General features: G+C 30.5%; 2 protein-coding genes across 2 annotated transcripts; both read right to left on the bottom strand.

Annotated features, from left to right (window-relative positions):
* Positions 1-19,070: 19,070 nt before the first annotated feature.
* LOC111632926 (BLOC-1-related complex subunit 6-like) lies at positions 19,071-19,853 on the bottom strand (the record flags this gene model as incomplete). The annotated part of the gene is made up of 3 exons (XM_023377449.1): positions 19,071-19,360; positions 19,452-19,535; positions 19,614-19,853. Coding segments are annotated over 3 exons (423 nt in total), but the record flags the coding sequence as incomplete, so codon positions are not given.
* A 1,687-nt stretch (positions 19,854-21,540) lies between these two features.
* LOC111632915 (BLOC-1-related complex subunit 6-like) lies at positions 21,541-27,004 on the bottom strand. The gene is made up of 4 exons (XM_023377444.1): positions 26,232-27,004; positions 21,893-22,068; positions 21,731-21,814; positions 21,541-21,639 (listed from the first exon to the last, which is right to left on the bottom strand). Exons 1-4 carry the CDS (start codon positions 26,815-26,817, stop codon positions 21,541-21,543), a joined length of 945 nt encoding a protein of 314 aa, XP_023233212.1. The 5' UTR covers positions 26,818-27,004.
* Positions 27,005-27,118: the final 114 nt, after the last annotated feature.

Here is a 27,118-nt window from a genome sequence, read left to right as displayed (position 1 = left end):
TGAAATGAAAAATTTTTTGCCTTCTGTACAAATATTAAAACAAAAACACTGTTTTGTGCATATGGCAGGTGAGAGAATGAGTATTATTTCTGTATACAGAGTACAAAAATATTCTAAGATGTTTTGTAAATCCTGTAATGATCTTAAACAATTTAATTTAGATATTTTTTATCTAAAGTTCCCGTATTTTATAATTTTTGAAATATGTAATCCTAAGATAACTTTAGTTTTGTGAAGAATGTGTTACAGTAGTATATCCAGGATTTTCAGAAAGTGGGTGCTGCTCTAAACAGATTTGGAAGTACAAAGACACTTTCCCCCTATATGTTTTGGAGAATGTTACTCAATTACCTTAGTTGCCTAACATTTTGCATCATTCTTTTTCATTATTGTTTTAAAATTGTTAAATGGAAGATGGAAAATATATAATTTTGAATTGATAGATTATAAATTATTATAATCAATCTATCTATGGCAAAAAAAAGACACTATGGCACTTGAAGAAGGCCAATGGCCATAGTGTCTTTTGAGATTAAAGATTATAGATTTACACTTAGTATGAATCTAAAAGGAGGAATAAAAAAGATATGAAATCATTACATTTCTTATTTTCACTAGAAATGAATAAAAAAAATAGTTATTTTGTATTCATATTTAATTATCTTTAGTCTGCATTTCACACTCTTCAACATGTATTTCCAATAAATGTCAGTTTCAGTTTTTCTTCTTGTTTTTTGTTTATATGTGATAACTTTCTCTTATTGAAGTCATGCAATATTTGTTGTTGGGCTGCAATTTTAAAAAATTGTAGACCTATAAATTCCCACTGTTGTCTGCTGCCCTTTCTTAGTCTGAAGAATGGAGTTAGATAGATGAAAGTCGAGACCCAGATATGGTAAGCTCGGCCCCTATTAACTATATATGAACTACTGGTTTGCACTGGAAGTCACATTATACTTTTAGCATAATACAATAGCATAATTCATCACAAAGAAATTATGATATTTTATATGTATTAATATTCTGAGAATATTGTAAGAATTTTTATATATCAGATATTAGAATTTTACAAGGATACAGCTTGTATAAAATACAACTTTAGTTTGTTTTGTTTTCAACCTTTATCCTATTACTTTAAAAATTCATATTTTGAAATTTCAACTTATTCAATAAATCTGCCACTTTAAATTTTAAAAAAGCTGTAAAATGAAAAATTCTGTGTATGTATGTATGTGTGTGCACACACATTGTGATTTTTACTTTCTCCTATACAAATCATTATTCTATACTAAACTCATCAAATATTTAAACATTTTTGCAGGAATCTAATAATAAAAAATTTAACAGATGGAGTTTATATTTNTGGAACTGTTTATAACATACCTACTAATATATGTGATAAATATATTTTATTTTAATTTAAAATTAAATTAAAATTTTATCAACCATCAGGACTGCTCTTCTCCATTTAGGGCCCTGTTTTTAATATGTAGGCCTATATGTGAAAATATTTTTAAAGAGGTCTCCTGATGGGAAGAATTCATTTATAAGTGCAATTAAACAGCATCCACATAGATCACATTCTGTGACTTAAAAGTGATTGCATAATAAAGTAATCCATTACCTTTTGAATCATCCTGTATACCATTGTTAGTATCATATAGCTGTCATTTATTATCTTATGATCAGCCTTTGACAGAGATAGCATGAGATCAAGAGCTGATGGAAACAGACATTAAAGGAAAATCCAATATTGCCAAACAGAATCTACATAGCAAGTAGATGATGTAACACTCAAGTTATATAGCTCCTATTCCAAGTAAGAAGTCTGAAAATTATTATTGCTGTATTATGATTTATTGTGTGTATGTGTTATTGTTGTTGTATGTTTGCTAATTTATATACATTTTAATTTTTAAATTTTGGTTATTCATGTATAACCTAATATTGTGTATAAATGGTGCAGAAGCTAAATGATTGCCAGATTACATTGGGTATAATAATGCTATTAATTATTAATTAAAAGCCAAGTAATTTATCCTAGAATTATGTGTTAGTGCCATCTCTTATTATAACCTGATGTAATCCAGCAATCATTTGGCATTAAACTAAAAATCAGGTTAATGGAGTTTATATAGTGTAGAAGTTTGGTAAAATTATATTAATCATATTTTATGTTTATTTTTATATTTGTTTAGTTTAGTGAATATCATTGTAAGAATATTTAAGGAACCTTTGTCTTACCAATATAATTTATTAACTGTGAAAATTTTATATTGATTTACATGGACATTTTGATAAGCATATTTTGTCCTCTTCAGGTAAAGAATCAAGAATCATACAATATATTGTAATTTTTGTATAATCTTGATAATTAAATCCTAAGTGTTTTTTCTATGAAATGTAGCCTTTTTTAGAATTTGGATTTGTTAGGAAATTACAAAATATTAAGCAATATTATATTCAGGGTTCCTACGCACCTGGAAAGTCAGGGAAAATCAGGGAAAGTCAGGGATTTTCATTATTTTTTGAAAAAGTCAGGGAAAATCAGGGAATTTGTCAAAAATTATCAAAAAGTCAGGGAATTTGTCGAAAATTGTCAAACAGTCAGGGAATTTGTCTCCTTAACTGCGTTGTTGATTTGGTTTGCTGAATATAGATGACCAATCATAGCCATACGCAGGCGGCAAGAAATAATGCTGCAATCTTTAAAANTTTCTATTGTTGTTCTTGGTTATTTATGTTTATATAATGTGTATTATTTAATTTTTAAAATTATACAGAAATTATATTGTGTCATTTTTTAATTCCTTAGCTAAGAAGACTGTAAATATGCTTGTCAAGTATGCATAAGATTTAAAATTAAATTTTCAAGTTTACATAGTTGGCTTATATGTAGACAGTTTATTAAACATATCATTAGTTATCTCTTTGTTTGAATAATATTTCTATATGAATTTAGTAACATGTCTAGAATTTAAAGAAGTTTAATCAATTTATTGCTAATAATATTTGACTATTAGTCAAGAAAATAATGGTTACGTAAAAGTACAATAATCTTATGACTAATTTTTTATTTCTTAGATGATTTTTTTTTTCCATTAAATTTTTACGTGTGTAAAATTTCTATCTCAGTGAAATCCAAAAAAGATTAGACAAGTAAATAAGTTTGAGATTCTGTTCCAGGGCATATTCAGGGGAGTGCTTATAGTGCTGTAGCCAAAGCTATGGAGTCAATAGAGCAAGTCCTTGATTCCAACTCTTTCCTGTAAATAATAATTTAAAGTATACTTTAATTATATTAACCCAGATAGCATTTCATACTATCAAATGAATCATCAAGTTACTTTATAAAAATTTTTTTAAGTGAATCATCAGGCATTTCTATTGAAACTGAAAGTACTTTTTTCCCCTCGCAGTTTTTCATTTGTAAGATTTTTAGTCTAAGTTGAAATCTGGACAGATACAGAAGAGGTAAAGTTTGGATTGGTTGAGGTTTTTTAAGGAAAGGTATGAATGACACTGGGAGTAACTGAGTACAAACAATATTTATTATAAAAAAGGAAATAAATAAATGTCTCATACAAATGTGAGTTACGTAACCATTTTGGAATGTAGAAAAGAGTGGTATATTTTTCAGACAACAAACCAAAAATGTTTTGTTTGTCGTTTTTCAGTTTAATTAATCTCTGTTTTTTTTAATAAAAACAAAGGTTTCATAAAAAAATATTAATGGAAAGTACTCACAATTCAAAGAAATTAGCATAAAATTTTCCACTTTGTTCATTCAAACCAAAGGTCACACACACAAGTCACACCACTGATCTCCAACAAAAGTCCCTGTATATTCTTTCTACCCCATCCATTCCAAAATAAAGGTAAGACACCCAAGTGACAAATGATTCACCCTCTCATTTCTGCCTTTGAGGTTTGCCATTTTGATGACAAAAATAAGTTCAATGTTGCATACAAATAAATACACACAGCATTAACATAAGTTTGTGAGGAACAACAATTTAATACAAAAAACAAACAAAAAAGTATACAAAACAAATCCAGCAATGACCTTGCCTAAATTTCCCAGCAGGATTTAAAAACTGTACTCTTCACCATTTGTTATTTTAAAAAGTTTTCATATTATTAATTATTATAAAATGGCAAAAAGCATAATTTTGAGGATAGAGATGAGTTTTATAAAAAATTCTAAATGCTAGTAATGAATAAAGTCTTTGTTAAGTCCATCCCCACTCAAGATATAACACACTATCTCCTCATCGCCTTGACGTTTAACCAACAAAATTTAATAGTCTCACTTCCCTTAATACACAAACCTCTCTGCAAAATTTCAGAAATTTTCAATAAAAGGCACAAAAGTTATTAAGCTTCAAAGTGGATGAACAAACTTGTGCAAACACACACATACTAACATCCATATACAGGAAATTCTTGTGTGGTGAGCACGTGGTGGAGAATGAATTCTCACAAAGAGACAGGAATATAAAACAATAAAACGTGCTTTATTTTACTGTATGAACATATATACAGGAAAGGTTCATTGATTCCGACCTCCTTGTTCCTCACTTTTATTAAACAAAAGGGAACAAACAACACCGATTGTTGATTCACAGTGGAGCTAAACTTTTCTTTCGTGTAACAAAGGAGACACTTAATTACTAACTTAAAACTACCTATAACTAGAAGAGGAAAGGAAGAACAAGAATTAGAATAGAATGGGAGAACAAGAATGGAAATTTCTAGTAAGGAACGGGTACCCGAATGGTTGACTGCGGTGGTGGCCACTATATGATTTCGTCTTGGGATTCTTTTCTTCTATGGGGACGGAGCACATGCGAGGACCCAAAGTTCGTCCTTTAGTCTCGGCTTTACCAATGTTCTTTTTCTCTTCCAAAGCTCTTTCTATTTTTTGTGTTCTTCGTAACCCTTCCGGCCGAAGCAACACCGATCTCGGGACCGCTCTCTCCGACGGTCTTTCCTCCTCCGGTCCAAAGCCAAAAGTGTCCTTATCGTCCCCCACTTGCCCTCTGGGCTATCTTCACCCCTTTGTCCCGAAATTGGGTCACTGACCACCCACATTCATACGAAAGTTCCAGAAAGTATAGAAACAGAACAAAGAGAAAGGGGAATAGAATATTCTTATATCTACATATATAAAATAAAAACAACAAAAATATACTGGTGTACCACCACACTTGTTAATTTGAACTTTTTAACAGATAGTTCAAAATTCTGTTAGTTTTGAACTGTACTTTTGTCTCAGCTGGGGATATAGAGATTTACATATTAAGGAATTTGATTAGTTCAAAATACAGCTACTTGAAAATTGAAAGTGAAAATTCTGTTCAAACTGTGATATGCATATGTTAACTCATTCATGTAGATTGAAGTGCCTCCCTACTATAAGAGAACAAGAGACCAAGTACAACTTTAATCTGGCTTTTACAGTAACGGATACACGTGTCACCTTATCCATGGACAACTCTTTTTTCTCTCATCTCATAAAATATAGCTGGGTTTTGGGATTGCAAGATTGGGCTATGAGTAACAGATTGAGATATTTGTAGGGCTACTACATTTAGGTGACTTACTACTTTTTAGGCCACTTAAAAATAATTTGAGATACATTTTTAGGAATTGTGCTTTATCTATATCTATATATATATACATAAAAATGGACATGTATGTCCCTATATTTCACTTTTCCGCAAAAACTACACATCGCACGTGAATGGTGTTTGTATGTGGTGGTAGCCTCAAGTCTCCATTCGTGCATAGGGGTGGTTGCGTCTCGATAGCTATAAGGGTGTGGGAGATATGAGGCTGAAAGTGGTTGAAAGTGGCTTTCTATTTCAAATGTTTTGTTCGAATTTGTTCGAATTTAATTCGAACATAAAATTCAAATATTGTTTTGACTATAGAACGATTGTAAATGTTCCAGAAACGTTGAAAATAGTTTGTTTGACTAAACGTAAAAATTCTCTAATTAGTCTGGAAACGTGGGACCTAATTCTTGCATTCTGTGAAAACGGGTAAGATTAGCTATAATGTAATTATCTTAATCTTTACTATCGTTACTTTTNATCGGCACCCTCGGGATTTGGCAGCCCGCGTGCATGTACAGTACACACCGCACACCTAGCGGGACCGTCTCTGATTCCACTCGTAGGGAGCTATTTGACTAAGTGATTAAGATTTAAAGAGTAAAGAAGATTTTATGTTATTTTCATGTACTGGGTACATAAAAATAACAAAATATTCTTTACTTTTTAAATCTTAAAACAATCTACTTGGTCAAATAGCTCCCTACGAGTGGCGAATGGATGGAATCAGAGTAGGTTGCACGGCACGAGGATGCCGATACCGTTCAATGTCAAATGCCTTTTTTGTCGCATCACTCGTATACCTCAAAGGACGCGACAGGGTTGTTGCACATTTTAAACGTTTCTCACCATAGCTGTTAAAAATCTAAATATGTTAAACTTAATAGATTGTCCGTCGTTTGTTTTCTAATTCGTTTTAGGACCAGGTCTCCACGGAAATTTCCAAAATATACTTTTCAGTCACTCTCATTGAACTGGAAAAATTTGTCTTTATTACATCTAATATTACGAAGAAATCAGTCTCCACTGTACTCGGCTAGAGATTGGTTCGGTTAAGCTTTTAAGTAAAATGCCGGCTCTTTCAGAAGGGTTTTATGTCCCTAATTTCTTAATTATTTAACTACTTCTTAACTTTGCACTTGAATATTTGTAGTCATGGAAAAAAAGTGGAAAGACAAATTTTACCACAACGGATACATAAATTGTAAATTTAAGGAAAATAAATTCTAGAGCTTTTTCTCTATCTCGTGCATCTCTCTCATTCGTTAAATTTAGTTGTAAATGATGCTGCCAAAGTAACAGTTAATTTTTTAACATTATACAAGAATTGTACACGTTTTTTTTTCTACACTCCCTTATATTATAGATGGGACATACGAAATCGTAATATCACTGGTTTAACATTGAATTCCGTAAGTAATATAAGATGGGAGAGCGGAATAAATATATCAAATATTTTAATGGATTTTTTAAAACTCCTGTCAATTATACAAAACTATCATAAAAATATATCAGTAAAAACTCCCATCGGTTGGGTTAAGGTATAAATCTACTCGCGATTCACATAATCGGGCAAGAGCGGCCAAATATCTAGCAGGCAGGCGGCTAACAGCCCATAACCGGTCATGGATAGAATCGTTGGAAGCTTACACCAGCTAAACCGTGTGAGGTTGATGCTCTGTAAACGCATTCCAGCAGCCAGATTATACGCATTCACATAATCTGGCTGCTTGGAAGCTGACCCGGTTTCGACAATACAGCGCTTCCATTCCGCCAGTGATATTCGAATATACAATAGCAATCTTATCGTTTTTTTCACATGTAGTACAGAAATTTGTAATAAGATACATAATGCGGTTATAATAGAATATTAATTTTAATTAATCCAAAATACGTTAAAATATGAAAATAATCGCGCAATATGTATTTATTTTTTACAAAATATAAATACAAGGGAAGAGGCGCTTCCAATGACGGCACGCTACAGAGCGANGAGTCGGATTAGTGTAGAATCGATTAATTTTATGGAAGAAAACCTTTCAATCAGCCATAGTCCATAAACTTGACACGTGTCGGGCTGTGATTGGAACGACTTGTAAGAAATCGGATTCCTAATAAATTGGAACGTATCTATATCTTATAGGGGGGGTCGACTGTACTTTCTCCTTTATTGATTATTCATGGCATCTTTAAATCAACTTACAAAGTTATTAGGTTTGAATATTCTATTTGTAAGCTGATTTGAAGATGCCATAAATAATCAATAAGGAGAGAAATGTTCTCTCATTATTTGATTAATTTTTTATTTCCCCTGTAAAAACAGTTATTTAATGCTTTATTTATTTATTAGTATCGGTTATTCAATTAAGATTCCTACAATTGGCATAGTCTAGTACGGGATCTTGAATTATATATATGAAAAAATAAAAGTCTGATAGAGTAAAGAGAGCAACATTTTGTTATTAAATATTCAAATAAAGAATTGAAAATTTAATATTTTATTTAAAAAAAAAATTTTTAAATAATTTAGTTCTCATACAATAATTTAATGTCATTAAATACAATGTTAGATAAATTTTATTTAAAATAGCTGGATTTAAATGTACTGTAAAGGTTCTGAAATTTGAAATGAAAAATTTTTTGCCTTCTGTACAAATATTAAAACAAAAACACTGTTTTGTGCATATGGCAGGTGAGAGAATGAGTATTATTTCTGTATACAGAGTACAAAAATATTCTAAGATGTTTTGTAAATCCTGTAATGATCTTAAACAATTTAATTTAGATATTTTTTATCTAAAGTTCCCGTATTTTATAATTTTTGAAATATGTAATCCTAAGATAACTTTAGTTTTGTGAAGAATGTGTTACAGTAGTATATCCAGGATTTTCAGAAAGTGGGTGCTGCTCTAAACAGATTTGGAAGTACAAAGACACTTTCCCCCTATATGTTTTGGAGAATGTTACTCAATTACCTTAGTTGCCTAACATTTTGCATCATTCTTTTTCATTATTGTTTTAAAATTGTTAAATGGAAGATGGAAAATATATAATTTTGAATTGATAGATTATAAATTATTATAATCAATCTATCTATGGCAAAAAAAAGACACTATGGCACTTGAAGAAGGCCAATGGCCATAGTGTCTTTTGAGATTAAAGATTATAGATTTACACTTAGTATGAATCTAAAAGGAGGAATAAAAAAGATATGAAATCATTACATTTCTTATTTTCACTAGAAATGAATAAAAAAAATAGTTATTTTGTATTCATATTTAATTATCTTTAGTCTGCATTTCACACTCTTCAACATGTATTTCCAATAAATGTCAGTTTCAGTTTTTCTTCTTGTTTTTTGTTTATATGTGATAACTTTCTCTTATTGAAGTCATGCAATATTTGTTGTTGGGCTGCAATTTTAAAAAATTGTAGACCTATAAATTCCCACTGTTGTCTGCTGCCCTTTCTTAGTCTGAAGAATGGAGTTAGATAGATGAAAGTCGAGACCCAGATATGGTAAGCTCGGCCCCTATTAACTATATATGAACTACTGGTTTGCACTGGAAGTCACATTATTTCAATTCAAAAATTTTCTCCTAAACAGAGTTAGATAGATGACTGGCACAACTCTATTGCTACCAGGAAAAGTATGATGTACAGGGGCAAGACAACTAATTTGAGGTGGAGAACATACATTTTAAATTAAATAAATTTAAAAAATATAATTAAAAATTGCAGCCTGGTATTGTTTCAAAGTCACAATAAATAATTGCATGTTACATTTATTTTCATTTCAAAGTAACAAACTGATTGCTTTTGATGAAGGGAATGCTGTAACACCATAATCAATTCAATTCAAAAGCTTTGCTTTTCCTATTGCTATTCATCTTTACTTCTGACAATATACAAGAATGATTCAAACGACTCAGATGAAATACTTATGTTTTAAATACAAGAGAGTAAGCATCTGGTAAAAAAATGCAAATACACTGTTCACAAAAATTATTTGCAAAAATGCAAAGGATCTTTCGCTTGTGCATATAGGACAACCTAAGAATTTGAAGTTGTAATAAATGAATAAAAACCTTGTCTTATATGCAAGTAAATACGGTATATTCACGAAAATCTATAGAAGTGTAGGCTAAATTCAAACCTTACAACACGATATAATCTGTAATACATTGATTCACAAAAATAAAATCATGGTATACATTATATAATTAAAGATATCAATTTTTACTTCGTAAAAGATTTATGGTGGAACTGTATCTTTTTGGCCTGGACGTCATCATATATATTTGTTCATTAAAGATGAATACATAATTCTTTTTTGGTGACAATTAGGGAAAAAAAGGATTTATTTCAAAGAAAGTCTAAATCTTTATTTATGTACTTATTTAAGCAAAAAATAAAATCAGAATGATCCAATCATCTAGGAATAATGACAAGCAATTTAATTCAGTTTTAGAATTTTTCCAAGGCCTTTTGCCCCTAGTAAATTGGAAAGAGTATTATGCAATTTATTGTGATGTTTTCAGAGTGAAATAGACTAAGATTTTAGTCTATTTCACTCTGTTTAAAATAAAAAGTATCTAAATCAGCACTGCCTTGTAAAGATAATAAATACACTCAAGTAACCTTGAAGAAATAGCAAAAATTTAATAACTTAAATTAAATTTAAATTTCTGCTGTTTCTTCAATGTTATTTGAATGTGTTTATTATAAAAATTATCTTTGTTTTTGTGTTTACACTTGTTAGAATTTTCATTTGTATCTGATAATAATGGTTCTGATTCCAAAAACCTTATCATGATCAGATTGACTATGGATCATTCAAATATGACGTTTCTACTGGGGAGGGAGATTTGTATAGTGAGAGAATATTAATAGAATGTTGATGTCCTAAAGATTCTCAAAAATGTTCCTATTTGAAATTAATTTTTATCAAAATCATTATGCAGAAATATTTCGATTTCATCAGAATTTAAATTTGATATTTAAGTAAATAATTATAGAATGATCACAAAGTCCCTATGCATGTTAATGAAGCTGTCTGTATGTTCATATTGTATACCAGTTTTTAAGTTTATCCCATGCACTTCCCTACATCACTTATTATAGCAGTCATTAATAAGCAGTTTTTTAGGTTGTCAACTTTAGTAGAATTGTAGAATTTTCTTTCACAATGTTTCAAAGTGAATTACCACACATTGTTTTAAGTCTAGAATTTAAGGAGGCCACATCATATGCTGGTGTACATCATACTCAAGCTCTATCAAAAAACTAAAACAAGTAACGAAATTTAAAGAAGATTCCTGATGTAATGCCGATGGATGAGGGGCCTTGCCTGAAACACGTATTGGCCAATAGAAAATCAATAAAGATTATGTAAAATGCCTTGTGTCCATTTATGCACCTAGTAGTGAAGAAATAAACAAGTAATTAACAGAAGACACAATATTATATACAAGAAATTTATGACTATTCAAGTACACTCTTAATATTGAGACATTAATAAACATTTATTTTTTCAAAGTGCCTATATTTATTATCACCATAAGCTTAGAATTGAATACAGTAAATCAAAATAACATAATTAAACACAATGTGCATGATATTTCAATAAAATTTGAGAGTTTACATAATAATTTTCATTGTAATCAAAATAAAGTATCAAAATGATATTTTTAAAAAGTTTAACTCTAAAAATACAAAGAAAATGTCTGATCTAATTACATTGTATTTGTATACTGATGTCAACAAAAAGCATAAAACAGTTAAGTACAATGGCACATTTCTTTATTTAAACATACTTTATTACTTATTATACAAAATTATTACTACACAAGTCATTATAATTTCATTAATAAATCATAGTTAGGTTTTATTTTAACAGACATAGAATATATTTGAAAGAAATTGTCTTCATATTTTTTCATTCTTAACTTTTTTAATAACTAAGCATTTTTTTCTCTTTTTTCACATCTTAGGGCAATATCTCAATTTAATCATTTTACATAATAAATTAATTTTTTCTAAATGTTGATTCTTTATGTTAGATGATACAATTCATATATTAAAATATTGTAAGAGAATCATTTTTTGTTTTATAAGATTAAAATGAAAATTTAAGATATTCAGGTATATTTCAGTGATGTGAAATCATGCTGAACAGTACAAAAACACACTTCTTACATGTATTACTAAAAGTACAAAAATCACAATAACTACATTGATAAAGAAGTAGGGGAGCCGCTATTAGACACACATTGTAGTAGACACACATTAGGTCCATCTCTAATGTCTAAAATTGCTAATGTAAATGCTTTTTTGGTACCTCAGTTGATAAATTAATCATAAGCATATTAATTGTAAAGTTATCTTGCATGTTTTAAGTATGCCACAGCATGTTACTTTTCAAAATCTTTTCAAATATCAACCATTCATTTGCATTCATACTTTATCATCATGCCAACCACACCAATACTATTTTTGTCACAAAGTTGTTATAACGTAAGGTAATCAATATTGAAGTTCACTCCCAAAAATACTTATCAGTTATGTAATGCGATATTTAGTGTTAAAAACTGAATGAATTTTGAACAAAATCTGTGTTGCGAGTTTTAATAAAAGTATATATAAAAATTCTTAAATGTATTTATTTGTGTCAACTGTATTTATACTGTAGATTCACATTAACCAAATATTAATTAAATTGTTAATTGAAATTAATGAAAACTCATCTTGCTATGAAGAAATTTAATAAATATTAAAAGTTTTACAAATCATTAATTGAATGATATGCATTGAGACTATGATGTATTCTTTGAAAATACAAATATTTTCATAGGGAATATGGTAAATACTAATACTGTCCATTTATATTTTCCATTTAAAATTTTTAATTTTTATTTGAATTTAATTGTTAATTACTTTCTTTCATGATTTTTCCAGTTAGTCTGTAGAAAATATATTACAAATTCCTCTTTAGTTGTTTTTTTTATCGTGACTTCCATACAGACAATAAGAGGGCCTTTTAATCATGGGTTTGTCCAAGCTCACAATGGGACAGTGAAACGGTGAGAGGCAAACCCCAGAATATCTGGATCAAGCTACCCATGAAAATTTCCAAGCTGATTTGGACTCAAACCTCAGTTTCCAGAGCAGCAAACCATACCTTTACTATCCCAGCTATCCTCCTGAGAAGCATGAACCAGTCTAAATCGTAGGTTTTCACTTTGATATCGCCAGCCAAAATATTTTAAAATATAAGACCTTAAAAATATTTGATTTTACTAATTCGGGTAAAAGAAACAATTGCTGCGATATACACATTGGATAGGTTTTAAAATGGAGATTCGATTCCCCTTAACACACAAACTCTGAGGCAAAGCTACATTATAAGGGGCGCTATCCTATATTTCGTAAATGACCCTATATAATTTTTGACTTAATGGTAACGTAATTTTTTATAATTAAACAATATATTTTGGAATTTTTTATTGCATCCCATCTATTATTAGCTTGTTTAAATGGATAAAATTTTGATTAAGCCTGCTGAAAATCTATTGTTCTATCGGGATGCTATTATTGAGGAGGGTCCTCTTTTATATGGCTTACAGAATTGTGTTCGTTCTCAAAATCTGTTAGATTTTGATTAAATTTTGTCACTTTCCATTAATTGAAATGACTTCATTTTCGAGCACGAGCGACTTTGTCGTGCAATGTTCCACCATCGTCATTAGCACATCGTCTATCGGCTTATAGATTAGAGTTCGTTCTCAAAATTTAATGAACTTTTGATAAAATTTTACCATTTTCCCTTAATTGCGATGAGGAACCTAAAAATGTAATGAAGATCCATTTAAATGTAAAAAAAGAAGTCCATGATATCGTTTTCGATATACAGAGATATTAAAGTGGCAACGCCCCTGCTCTCTGATGCGACTGAGCGCGCCGAACGGAATTTAGGCCTAGGGGTAAAAGATAACAGCATTGCTTGCTCCTAACAGAAAATAGACGCGAAAAACGAACAAAAGACAAGAAGAAAACAATTGTCATCTTTGTTCTTGGATCGCCTCTCCGTGGTGGCAAATGCAAAGTTCACCTGTCCGCGTCTGTCAGGTACAGTACAAGGCTCATCTCTTCTATGCTTAACAAGTGCAAGGATCGCTTCTTTCTTTCCTGCTCCGCTTCAATTCTATCGCGATACGATAAAGTTGCGCGATGTCCTAGTTCTATAATAGCATCTAAAATGAAGTAAAGAAATTGAACAGTAAGGAATGTGGTCAAATTGACTTTGCCTTTATTAGTGCGTATTCCTCAATTCTGCGCATTTATTGTGTTTATTTGTTTGCTGTTTTATAGAATACTGTAATAGAAAACTTTTCATCCGAAAAATTGTTTTCTTTCATAATTTAAAATACAACAACAAAATTTATTCATAATTATCAAATTATGAAAAAAAAAAAGTGAAAATTTAATAGACAACTTCGAAAAATTTCTGTAAGATGCTATAAGTGTTGAAAAAATGTTATCTTATTGTGTCGAATTTTCCGATAAAATCCCTTAATTTGGGGATATTTTGGAAAAACTGGTTGATAATTGGCAACCTGGCTAAGAAGTAAGCTTATTTTATAAGTGCACATTGCCGTTCAGCTACCAATTAACAGTGTGATCTGAGCCAAGTGATTAAGTACGCTCTCAGGAAATAAAAATCAAGACAAGATCCTTTTTCAAAAACCTGTCATCCTGGAGAGAAAAAATTTTGGAGAGAAATCGCTGATGTTGGTGGCGACTGTCACATTCCTCATTCCAAGAGGAATGTGACAGTCGCCACCAACATCAGCGATAGTTGACGAAAGGCTTTCAAAGTTGGATTCCAGGTGAAGTTGGGACGAAACAAAACTGAGGGTGGAACGCACTTAGATCTAAGCACTTTCCAGAACGGCCCATCTCGGCCTCTGATCAATATTCAATGAAGTCAGTTTTGAGATAGTATTTGGCTGAAAACTATCATTGCTTATGACACAGGCAATTGTTTTAACTGTAGTATAAAAAAAATACCAAAAAAGGCTATCAGTTCGTGTACAGACAGTTCGTTGAATGTGGATGTTTTTGAGGGAAAATAATTATCGAAATGATGAATACTCTTCTAATAGTCAACTGTAAAGTTTCAGTGCTCTATAAAGATAATTCGGTGGAACTGTCGTCAGACACAAAGTCCTTCAATTATTTGAAAATGAATGTTTATTACCAAATGATAAACGATACTATTAGTAAGTTACTTATCCTAATTAGTAACTGATCTTAGCCAAAGGATCGAGAAGCGGAACAAAAAACCCATTTAACAATTTAAAACATCGAGTAAAGGAAGATAGACTGTGGAATTCTGGAACAAACACATTCGAAATATTGATTGCTTATAGTTATGGGAATTACAATGTCTTCTCGTGTTTCTTTTTGGGGTAGACAAATCAACCTTCTAAAAACACTCCGTTTACTATCTTTAATTTTTGAGTTTAATATTATTTAAACGCCTTTATGGCGAAGCATAAATATAAATTATATTTAATCCTACTTTTGTTTTTAAACATGGGAGTAACGGCGCGAATGACATCCTTATAATGTGACCAAGGGATAATGTTTTTAAAATAAAAATCTATTTTTTATATCATGTTTTATCTATAATTATTTGTCTTTTGCATTTTGTTTCTTTTATTTGTTGTATTTCACAGCAAAAAAAAATTGAAGTATTGTAGTTCGAGTTACAACGAATAACTAGTTAGGCTTTTATGATTTTTCTTGATTTGAACTGATAAAATTATATATTAATAACTTGATTCTTAAGATTTATAATTTAGAATAGTTAAAAGGATAGTTGTCACTTCACACGGTGCAACAATTTTACTAAATAAGTGTTCCTAATGAATACGAAATCGAGCAGAAAGTCACATCGTGTCGCTGCATTTTCAAGCAGTTAGCCCATTAGAATTTTTCCAGTAATTTATTCGAATAAATTGGTAGTAACGTAAACTATTTCCGCCATAGGGACTCGCGTATTGTTTACAATATAAAAAAAAAGCTATCAATTTATATGTGAGATCAATCCAATCCAATAATTTATAACGGTAAACTGAAATTCTATCAGTTTAAATTAAGTATCAAATTAAAGTTTACAAAATATTTGATACAAATCATTAAAATGTTTTAANATTTAATTTAAAATATTATTTAGTCTGACAATGTCTTTTTTTGATTATAAACATAAGAATCTTTACCTTTCCAGGAAAATATTTAAGGAATCAAATTAAGCTTATAGTATTATATAATATTATTGCTCTACAAAGGCTAAATCTAGGCACCTGCAAAGCAATGTTTTCTTCAGGTAGCACATTTTAGTGGGAATTTTAAAAACTGAACCAGAAAAATAAATATTTATGTTTCTAAGCCAATTTTTAAAAATACAGTGGTAGCAAATTTATTTTCTTCAGGTGATAAAAAGAAATATATAGTAGTCCTGATTTACATACAAAAGCATTATGTTTATACATGAACACACATTTATGAACATCTTTAGTGACCACACATTGATTTAAGACAAAAAGGGTCTGAAGATCAACAACCATTGCCAATCAGAATCAAATTAATTGCCAATGTCAAACTTCGTGATCCAAAAACAGTCTCAAATTACCTCTAGAAACATATAAGAGACCAATCATTCTGTAGAGAGGACAGTTCAAGACCAATCAGAATTTGAGATCAAATAACCCAATCTAAAAACCCATATCCCAAAGACATGAGGAGCTTTCCTTCTCTCTTTCCAACAGTTCTATCAAAGCATTGTAGTGTTCCCTTCTGAGTGTGTTGCCATACACCTTCACTCAGTCCTTTGTTTAACTTGCTTGCTGAACTTTTCCTACCAGGAGGCTAGTGTGTATCTCCCTCTCACTCTGATGGACTTTCTCCATTAGTAACCAAAACGAACAAGTACACAATGCCTCCCAATATCTACCATCTCTGAGTTGTGACTAACTGTGGAGAACTGACAGGCAATCAGATGTAATCACCTAATTGACCCATATTCTGCTTGTAAAGTGTAAACATCTTTTTCTTGAATAAACAGCTTTCAAGTTGAATAAGTTTGCTTTCATCCCAAACATACACAAGCGTGTACAATTCCTTGCCAACTGTCATTCTGATTTATCATCTTTTGGACCAAAATTTCAATAACACTTTAATATTGGACCATGACTGAAAGTCATGTGATCCTCACAAGTCATTATTGTTTATTAAATTTTTCTTGTTTGTATCAATTGAACTTAAGAGACTAATATGACAATCAGTGAAGATAATCAAATGTGTTTGTTCATGCATTAAGCATATATAACTAGTGCGTAAATGTTGTAAACACCTATGATACGAGTTAACCAATTTAGGTTTTGTTAGGAACAAAATAATTTAATGTTTTGCATAAATTTCCCAGCCCTATTTTTTACTTTCCCAGCTATAATGAATATAACATGGGAAAGTATTGTAATTGTGTCAAATCTGACCTTCTAGATTTTTTGCAAATCTCAATGTTTTAAGAGCTCCTGAACCCAGAAAACTCTAGCTGCTAGAGCTGCAAAGAGTTGCATAATTTTCTTGTTTGATATGAGATTTTATCTAAAAATAACTTTTTATATTATTAATTATTATAAAATGGCAAAAAGCTTCATTTTGAAAGTAGTGATGAATTTTAAAAAAATAGGAAGTAGAGCTCACTGTGTGCAGTGTTATTAACTATTTTTCTTTTTTAGCACTTTCAACAAATATATTTCTGTTGTCTTCAGATGAAAAATAGATTTTTATATCAAACATGAACATTCGAAACAGAAAAGAACACATACAAATTTAAATAAAATGATTTTTGAGCCACATTCAATATAAATCCGCTACGATTTTCAAATACGAACGATGTTATGAATGTGATGTAATGCGGTGCATGCACAGTGCTGGTCACGTCAATGGTGTGACAAACGATGTAAATTGCTGTTTAACTGTTTGTATAGCGCAATCCATATGTTCATCAGTTCCAGAGTAGGTGTGTTGAATGTTTCCGAGGTTGTTATGACTAAAGACTCCTATATAAAGAGGAGCTTTTAGTCACTGTAGGCCCTGAGTATAGTAGACTGGGCCCATAATGGGTTATAATTCATGTCACACACCCTTCTTGTGAGTTCTGTATTGCACCTTCCTTTTGTCACATCCTCCTGGTGTTTGGTCAAGTGGGTAGCCAGCATTCTTGCTGTAGCCCCAATGTTGTGTTGTTCCCGATTATGGGATTTTCCAATGGAACCATATCCTGACTTCTCAAAGATGGAGAACTTATCTCAGTCATTACAGAGGAGTCTGCACAAACTTGGTAACGGAGAAAGGGGCAGGAGCAATAATAGTAATATTCCTATATCTATTACTTGGCATGAGTACCATACTGTATTATAATTTTTAAAAAATTATAAATGTTAATAATGAGTAAAATCTTCATTAAGTCCAAGCTTTCTTGAGATATAACATATGACACCCCTCTATCTCCCTCTCAACCTTTAATCACCAAAATTTAATATCAGAGATTAGATAATGAAATTTGGCATGGTAACTTTTATATATGAGGCAGTGATGCTATTAGGTTTTGAGTATGGAACTTAATGTGGGGAGATATAAAGATCATGTATCCTATCTCTAGTGAGGTCAGACTTAATGAAAATTTTACTCATTATTGGTATTTACAATATTTTTTAAAAACTAATCTCTACCCTCAAAATTTAACCTTTTTTGCTTTTCTATAATCAATCAATCGATATATATTATAAAGATAAGTGTACAATGTACGTGCCACTAAAACTCAAAAACGAGTCCCAGTACAATCAAGGGAGTTATGGTGTGGTAGCCCTCTATCCCCATCCATGAAGAAGGTTCCCGTTTTTACCTGAAGGGCATGTTGTTGAAGATATAAGGGCTGGAAGTTTCGCCCTCTAGAAATTTCTAGAACAGTCCAGAACATTCAAGAGTATTCAAGAGCATTCCACAACATTCCAGAATGTTACAGGATGTTGAACGGTTAGGAGTTGAAAGTTGAAATTTGGTATACGGTTAGGGTATGTCATGAGAATGGACACTAAGAAGGGATTTTTCGAAATTCCACCCCATGGGGGAGAGGGATGGGATTAAGGCTTAACACTTCCATCAACAATGAAAGTGTTACTTAACAATGGAAGTGTTAAGAGAAAGCAACGTGCAAGATGCAAATGCAGTTTTTTTTTTGTTTTTGCAAGAAATCAAACATATTTTTAGACCCATTTAAAAATTCTTTAATTAGTCTGGAAACGGGCACCCAATTCTTGCATTCTGTGAAAACGGGTAAGGTTGACTATAACATAATAATCTTAATCTTCACTATCATTACTTTTGCCTGAGCAATGCTGGGCTTATCTGCTAGTATTTATATAATATAAAAGTTATTTTTAATAAAATTTCATAACAAATGGCATCACACACAATTTTAACTTCCAGTTAGCATCTTAGTCTTTTTTAGACTTAAATATATATATAAAATTTTAATATAAAAAAATACATATGTATATAAATATATAATAGTTTTAATTTATCAAAAAAGGATACATTTCCTCTGAGATTTTATAAAGTGGTCTCATTGATGCACTGATTTCTTCACATTTGGCCATTAGTTGATACATAGACTGAAGAATAAATACAAGATTAACATTTCAATTTTAAAATTAAATAATGTTTTAAATAAGTTATTTATTTATATCAACTAAATCTCTTTACCTTGATATTAGTATCTACTCCATTACATGTTTTAAATACAGCTGTTTGATAAGTCTCCATACAATCTACTGTTAATGAAGAAATCTGAAATAGATAATTTTATATATATAAAATTATACCAAGGTATAACACAAAATCTATAGATAGATATCAATAAATTACACTCTGTAAAGTTCCACTTAAATTTTCCAACATGGTATCTAAACAGGAAGCAACTTTACATGCATGCACTTCCAGATCCACAATTGCACCGGCATCTACGGTTGGGACGTGTGGCTGGAGTGCCTGTCGATAGAGACTAGGTGTAGATGAACGAGATCCAGGAAAGGAAGGTGTATCTGAAAAGTTAAAAAACGTAATATTAAAGTTATAAATAAAGTAAATTAATACGTAAAAAACAATTTATAAAGATATAAAGGGCGTTGATCAATTAAGATTAAAAAGAATATTATTTTATAAAGCAACACAGAAACAAAAGATCTGAAACTTTTTTAATTTTTCAGGAGATATGCAGAAATTGTAACATCTAAACAGCAGTAGAAAGGAATATGCAGTGAATTGAACCCATATTGAAATACATACATAATGTTAATCTATTTTAATCTTATAAATTTCTTTTTCAAAATGTTTTGATTGCATATATCAACTTTTGTATCTTAAAACAATTTTCTATATAAAATTTAACACACTTTTCTTAATTTTTTAATATATTTTAATCATTTAAACTGCACAGATTCCTTCTGAAATCTTATGATAAATCTTTAATTTTAATTTATACTTGTTGTTATTAATCTCAAAGATGGAGAACTTATCTCAGTCATTACAGAGGAGTCTGCACAAACTTGGTAACGGAGAAAGGGGCAGGAGCAATAATAGTAATATTCCTATATCTATTACTTGGCATGAGTACCATACTGTATTATAATTTTTAAAAAATTATAAATGTTAATAATGAGTAAAATCTTCATTAAGTCCAAGCTTTCTTGAGATATAACATATGACACCCCTCTATCTCCCTCTCAACCTTTAATCACCAAAATTTAATATCAGAGATTAGATAATGAAATTTGGCATGGTAACTTTTATATATGAGGCAGTGATGCTATTAGGTTTTGAGTATGGAACTTAATGTGGGGAGATATAAAGATCATGTATCCTATCTCTAGTGAGGTCAGACTTAATGAAAATTTTACTCATTATTGGTATTTACAATATTTTTTAAAAACTAATCTCTACCCTCAAAATTTAACCTTTTTTGCTTTTCTATAATCAATCAATCAATATATATTATAAAGATAAGTGTACAATGTACGTGCCACTAAAACTCAAAAACGATCAAGGGATCAATCAAGTACAATCAAGGGAGTTATGGTGTGGTAGCCCTCTATCCCCATCCATGAAGAAGGTTCCCGTTTTTACCTGAAGGGCATGTTGTTGAAGATATAAGGGCTGGAAGTTTCGCCCTCTAGAAATTTCTAGAACAGTCCAGAACATTCAAGAGTATTCAAGAGCATTCCACAACATTCCAGAATGTTACAGGATGTTGAACGGTTAGGAGTTGAAAGTTGAAATTTGGTATACGGTTAGGGTATGTCATGAGAATGGACACTAAGAAGGGATTTTTCGAAATTCCACCCCATGGGGGAGAGGGACGGGATTAAGGCTTAACACTTCCATCAACAATGGAAGTGTTACTTAACAATGGAAGTGTTAAGAGAAAGCAACGTGCAAGATGCAAATGCAGTTTTTTTTTTGTTTTTGCAAGAAATCAAACATATTTTTAGACCCATTTAAAAATTCTTTAATTAGTCTGGAAACGGGCACCCAATTCTTGCATTCTGTGAAAACGGGTAAGGTTGACTATAACATAATAATCTTAATCTTCACTATCATTACTTTTGCCTGAGCAATGCTGGGCTTATCTGCTAGTATTTATATAATATAAAAGTTATTTTTAATAAAATTTCATAACAAATGGCATCACACACAATTTTAACTTCCAGTTAGCATCTTAGTCTTTTTTACACTTAAATATATATATAAAATTTTAATATAAAAAAATACATATGTATATAAATATATAATAGTTTTAATTTATCAAAAAAGGATACATTTCCTCTGAGATTTTATAAAGTGGTCTCATTGATGCACTGATTTCTTCACATTTGGCCATTAGTTGATACATAGACTGAAGAATAAATACAAGATTAACATTTCAATTTTAAAATTAAATAATGTTTTAAATAAGTTATTTATTTATATCAACTAAATCTCTTTACCTTGATATTAGTATCTACTCCATTACATGTTTTAAATACAGCTGTTTGATAAGTCTCCATACAATCTACTGTTAATGAAGAAATCTGAAATAGATAATTTTATATATATAAAATTATACCAAGGTATAACACAAAATCTATAGATAGATATCAATAAATTACACTCTGTAAAGTTCCACTTAAATTTTCCAACATGGTATCTAAACAGGAAGCAACTTTACATGCATGCACTTCCAGATCCACAATTGCACCGGCATCTACGGTTGGGACGTGTGGCTGGAGTGCCTGTCGATAGAGACTAGGTGTAGATGAACGAGATCCAGGAAAGGAAGGTGTATCTGAAAAGTTAAAAAACATAATATTAAAGTTATAAATAAAGTAAANTCTCCCCGAGACTCGTGCCTAGAAAACTTCAGGTCATCCGTACATCTACCAGCCACGTCCGTCCAAGCTTCTCCGCCTACTCGGAGGAAGGGAGTGTGAATCCGAACACAGGACATCATCCTTCTCCGTCGAATTCTTCATCAAGGAAGCCCCGGGACACCCTCCAGCACCCGACGTCCAACGTTCCTAAATTTTGTTATTCATATTATGTAAGTTAACTTCATGTCAAAATAAACGGTTTTCGTGTAAGACACTCGTCATCTCTGTCTCCTACTGCCACCACCCACATACGGTTTGACCCTAGGTTTTCCTGATGCGCAATTAACGTATTGCCCCAAAATCGGCGAACTTACATATTTTATTTTTAATTGTAGCCCTTATATCATGGCTAGCGATTCAGAATGTAATTGNCACTTTTTTCTGTTGCAGTTCTTTAAAAGAATTCATTTTATAAAGAATTGAAAATTGACAAGAACATGGATCTAATCTAAATAAAAAGAAAAACTATATGTAATAATGGCATGAAATTTGGCAGGAAGCTAAACAACAATAGTCTATTACACATCCCAGTTCATGCAAGTTCAGTACATGGCTGACTGTAGTGCCACATCACCAGTCCTGCAACTTTTTGACTGCACCCTGTATTATCATTATTAATTAGACTAAAATAATTAAAAAATGCTAAATCTCAATATTAGTTTGTTCTAAATATTATCAATACTTTATATTCATAACATATTTTTTTAAATCAATAATAATTTTTTACTAGTAAGAAAATGAAGTATAGTAAAAAAAATAAGAATAACATAAAATTTATTGTTAATTCACTATTACCTAATTATGTGATTAAAATATATTTCTTTCAGTTCAGAAAAAGCAGGTAAATTATTATTATTTAAGTCTATTATTTAGTAATTTTTTTCTATTATTTTAATCATTATTATTAATACACCATTTGAATTTAAACAAATAATTTAAAAATTAGTTTATTTTTACATAGTACTTAATTTCAGAATTAAAAAAAATAAAAAAGTTTATCTTTAAAGTATTTATATAATTACAAAAATAAATAAATTTATCAATATTTCACAATATTGATAAATTTCACTTTAAGTTCCTGAAACACCTTTTAACAATCAGACTTTCATTTTTAATTTAAAATAATATCTTTAACATCAACAATAACAGATAATTCTTGTGTGTAAAAAGTAAAATAATTTTAAGTAAAAAATTTGAGTGAATATTTAAATAAAAATTTCAAATAAACAAATTAAAGCTTTATCAAGTAATTAGATCTCATAAGTAATTGCAATTACCTTTCAGTTATTTCTGTCATTATATAAACAAACAAAATTCAGTTTATTGCAATATTGAATTTTATTTATTTATACAGCACTCTAATCCAAACTAATTATTGTATGGGTTTCTTTAATTAGCAGGTCCAGGTACAAAGAAACGAAAGTTAAAAAAAACTACAGCTAAAAAATCAATTTTGCTACACTATCTGCTAGCACACTAGACCTCAAGGAAAATGAACCAAAATTAAGTATTTTGGTTCAATTTCAATATTATGTATTTTAATTATGTATTTGAAAGAGTAGCTTACTTTTTGCATATCCATTGCATAAATATCTTTATTTAACAAGATTACAGGTTTTGATAAATTGTTAGAGTTATATTAGTTCGAAAATACAGGAGTACCCCAGATTACGTACATAATGCATTCAAGCAAATAGTAGTATCATGAGTTGCCATTTCTTGTGCATTTATTTTTTTATTTAAAGAAAGTTTCACCTCATGAAAGTTTTCAAACAATGACCACTATGGTTTCCTGCCCCAGCATTCCACAGAGGATGCCCTTGTTAAATCATGTGATACTTTACAGCAAAAAAAAAAATTTATGTCTCTGTTAATATTTCTAGATATCAGAGCACATCTGACAATGTGTGGTAACTCTCTATTTTAAAACTTATTAGAGATGCCAAAGTATCATAAAATATTTTCTACTTACTTAAGGATTTCTTAAAAGACAGAACAGCTGAGCTTAAATTGGGCTTTGTTAAAAAAAAAAATCTGCTTCTAAATAAAGGCTGTCCTCAAGGCTTGTTATCTTGATTCTTACTCTGAAATGTTATTATAAATGACTTGCTAATTAAATTATAAGAATTTCTGTTCATCAGTTATAAAATCAGCTATATCATTAAAAAGTAATTATTGACAATTTTCCAAATTTTCTTAGAACCCAGACACCTGGACATGACACAAAAACCAGATAGGTGGCAACACTTGGAATGGACAGTGTCATATCGGTAGGGATAGCTAAGGCAGATCATGATAGGAGTAAAAATATATGATGGTTGTATCTGTGGTTCATTTTATCATGAAATGGTTGTAAACTGGGATGCCTAGATTTTCATGTTTTTAGCTTTTATGCAGCTTTGACCCAGGAGGAGTTGGATGGTGCTTTAGAACAAATTGTGAGGGAATTGATAGGAAAAATCCAGCAATGAGTTGTTTAACTTTCCTAGCAACATTTAAAATTGTGTGTGTAGTGCCATCTGTTATGACATTTTATTAAAAAACTTTTCCTATTTTTAATTATTATAAAATGGCAAAAAGCTTAATTTTGAGAGTAGGAATAAGTTTTATAAAAAATTGTAAATGATAATAATGAGGAAAATCATCATTAAGTCTGACCCTATTTGAGATATGATATACAACCCCTCCCCTTTATCTCCCCATCCATCCCTCCTTTCACCATCAAGATTTAATATTACCAATTACCTAATACACTCCTAATGCAAAATTTCAGAAATTTTTGAAAAAAAGCACAGGAGTTATTAAGTTTCAAAGAGAATAAACAAAATAGTGCCCCTCACATATACTCACATCCAAACATTCAGAAAAAAACCCAAATTTGTTTGCATTTCCCGACATTGAGATCTAGAGTCCAAAAATGTAAAAATCTTTGGGGTCATTTTTGACTGATCGTCATATTTACCCTCTATTATATATAACAAAGTCGGAAAGTAAAAACACTGATTATGACACTGAATTAGAAGAGTGTGAAATTATAGAAGATAATCAAAACAGTGACTCCAAACTATTAGCTGATTAGACTGATGACTTTTTTGTAGAAGACAAGAATAGTAATATAAAATTGATCTATCAAGAATTTGATAAAAGCATCTGCAACAAACACATTCACATAATCACTATATGTGTAATGTGAGAAGGTGAGCAACAGATGAAGGTGGAGTGACCTATTTTTAATTATCTAGATAATTTATAACCACATCTGTTCAATAAAAAGTTCTAAAATTAATTCTGTCTTTTATTTTATTCACATTTTCAAAAACAAAATTAAATATTGGAGGATTTGAAGTAATATTACATATATGGTGTAGTAGCTGCAATGCATCCTCTCATGAATCTCTAAAAAGGCATGCCAACCAAAGGGTTAATGCTTACCAACTAATCCACTGTTACCATTACCAAGAATTTTATATTTCATAAAACTTAGTCATTTTACTTCTCCTATATACTGAAAATGATTTATAACAATTGTAGTACTTAACAGTTGTTAAAATATTCATTTTTATAATACATATTAATTTAGCTTTAAAAATGCTATATCAAGAAATAATTCAAGCTTTTTTTTTCTTTCAGATTTTAAAAAATGACATAAGCAGTATAATTTACAATAAATAAAAAGAACTAGAAAACAATAAAATCATTCCTTTTAACCTTTTTACTTTAAATTATAAATATTAAAATTGTTATTCATCAACAATATTTATAAAATAAATGCAATGTACGTAATGTAAATTTAAGAAATTGCTTGTCATCATCTTACGTAATATAATATAAAGATTAAAATTCTTCTTATTTGCTGAAATCAATTTTACTAAATAGGAGTTACATAAGATATCACTGCAATGATAAAACGTGGAAACATTTTTGAAGTTTATCAATCAATGATTCATATAACATACCCTTTTTGTTTCTTAAGAATTTATACAATAATTATATATATAAATCATTCTGAAATTCTATATCTTTTTTGTAAATGATAAAAACAATCAAAAGTATAAAAAGAAAGAAAACAATCACCCACCAGCCCAAGACCTGGAGACGGGACTGCTCATCTTAATCTTCTCTTGGAGATCTTCGGCCACAAAAGAGACCATATCTCCATCTACAGTAACCATTCCCTGAAGTTCCGAAAGCCCGCTGGTATCGCTTCCACCTCCTGTGCAAGAGAATTCTGAACTGAGCGAAGGAGAACCTTCCAGACTCGTAGTCTGACTGTCCGAAGTCTGCTGACATTTATTCTGTAACCTCTTCCATGGTTCTTCGCCTTCACCTACAGAAAATGTCTTTTCTATTCCCTTTTCTAGAACTAGACTTGTGGGCCTTTTATCTCTTGTTTCAACTGTGGGATTACCTTCGTCGTCGCTTTTCCTTTCACTTTTGGATCTCTTCTTAACTTCTTCACTATCTCCAGCATCTCTATCCAATGATATCTCGCCGTAAGAGCCTGCCATGATATCAACCGAGATATCATCGTTGTATTCTTGATCTTGGTATCTTCCATCAGCTGGTCTCTCCACATTTTCGCTCTCGTTCTTTTCCAAACTAATTTTAGTGTTAAAGTTGGACGCGTTGTCCAACGACATACAAACAATTTCTTCTGAATTCATGGATTACTTACGGCAGCATTTAGATGATCATTCAAAGACTGCATTTCTGTTTGTTTACAGAAAAAGAAATCACACTCGCTACACCGATATAAGTCGTCATTTCGGAACAGCGACATCTTTAGTCGTAAGTTCGCTCGTTTTAATAAATCAAAATCGAAAATTATAAAATATATTCCTTCTTTTTCGTCTTCTGTCTGTTTCATATAAAATATATTTAATTAGATTTATTTTTGTTTTAAATATTACTCTTTATCATTTAAGTATTTAAAAATATAAATAAAATTATTTTCTTTTAAAATAT

This window comes from Centruroides sculpturatus, unplaced genomic scaffold (assembly GCF_000671375.1).
Source record: "Centruroides sculpturatus isolate CEXI.00-Female unplaced genomic scaffold, Cexi_2.0 scaffold110, whole genome shotgun sequence".
Classification (NCBI taxonomy): Eukaryota; Metazoa; Arthropoda; class Arachnida; order Scorpiones; family Buthidae; genus Centruroides; species Centruroides sculpturatus.
Note: the sequence above shows the minus strand (reverse complement) of the source record. Positions and strands in the feature narration are given on the sequence as shown.

Excerpts from the sequence above, each read along its gene's own strand:
- LOC111632915 (XM_023377444.1), bottom strand. The coding sequence starts at position 26,817 with ATGAATTCAGAAGAAATTGTTTGTATGTCGTTGGACAACGCGTCCAAC. Across the intron at positions 22,069-26,231 it reads CGTCTCCAGGTCTTGGGCTG|ATACACCTTCCTTTCCTGGA; the intron begins GTGGGTGATTGT and ends TTAACTTTTCAG. Across the intron at positions 21,640-21,730 it reads GAGTAGATACTAATATCAAG|TCTATGTATCAACTAATGGC; the intron begins GTAAAGAGATTT and ends TTTATTCTTCAG.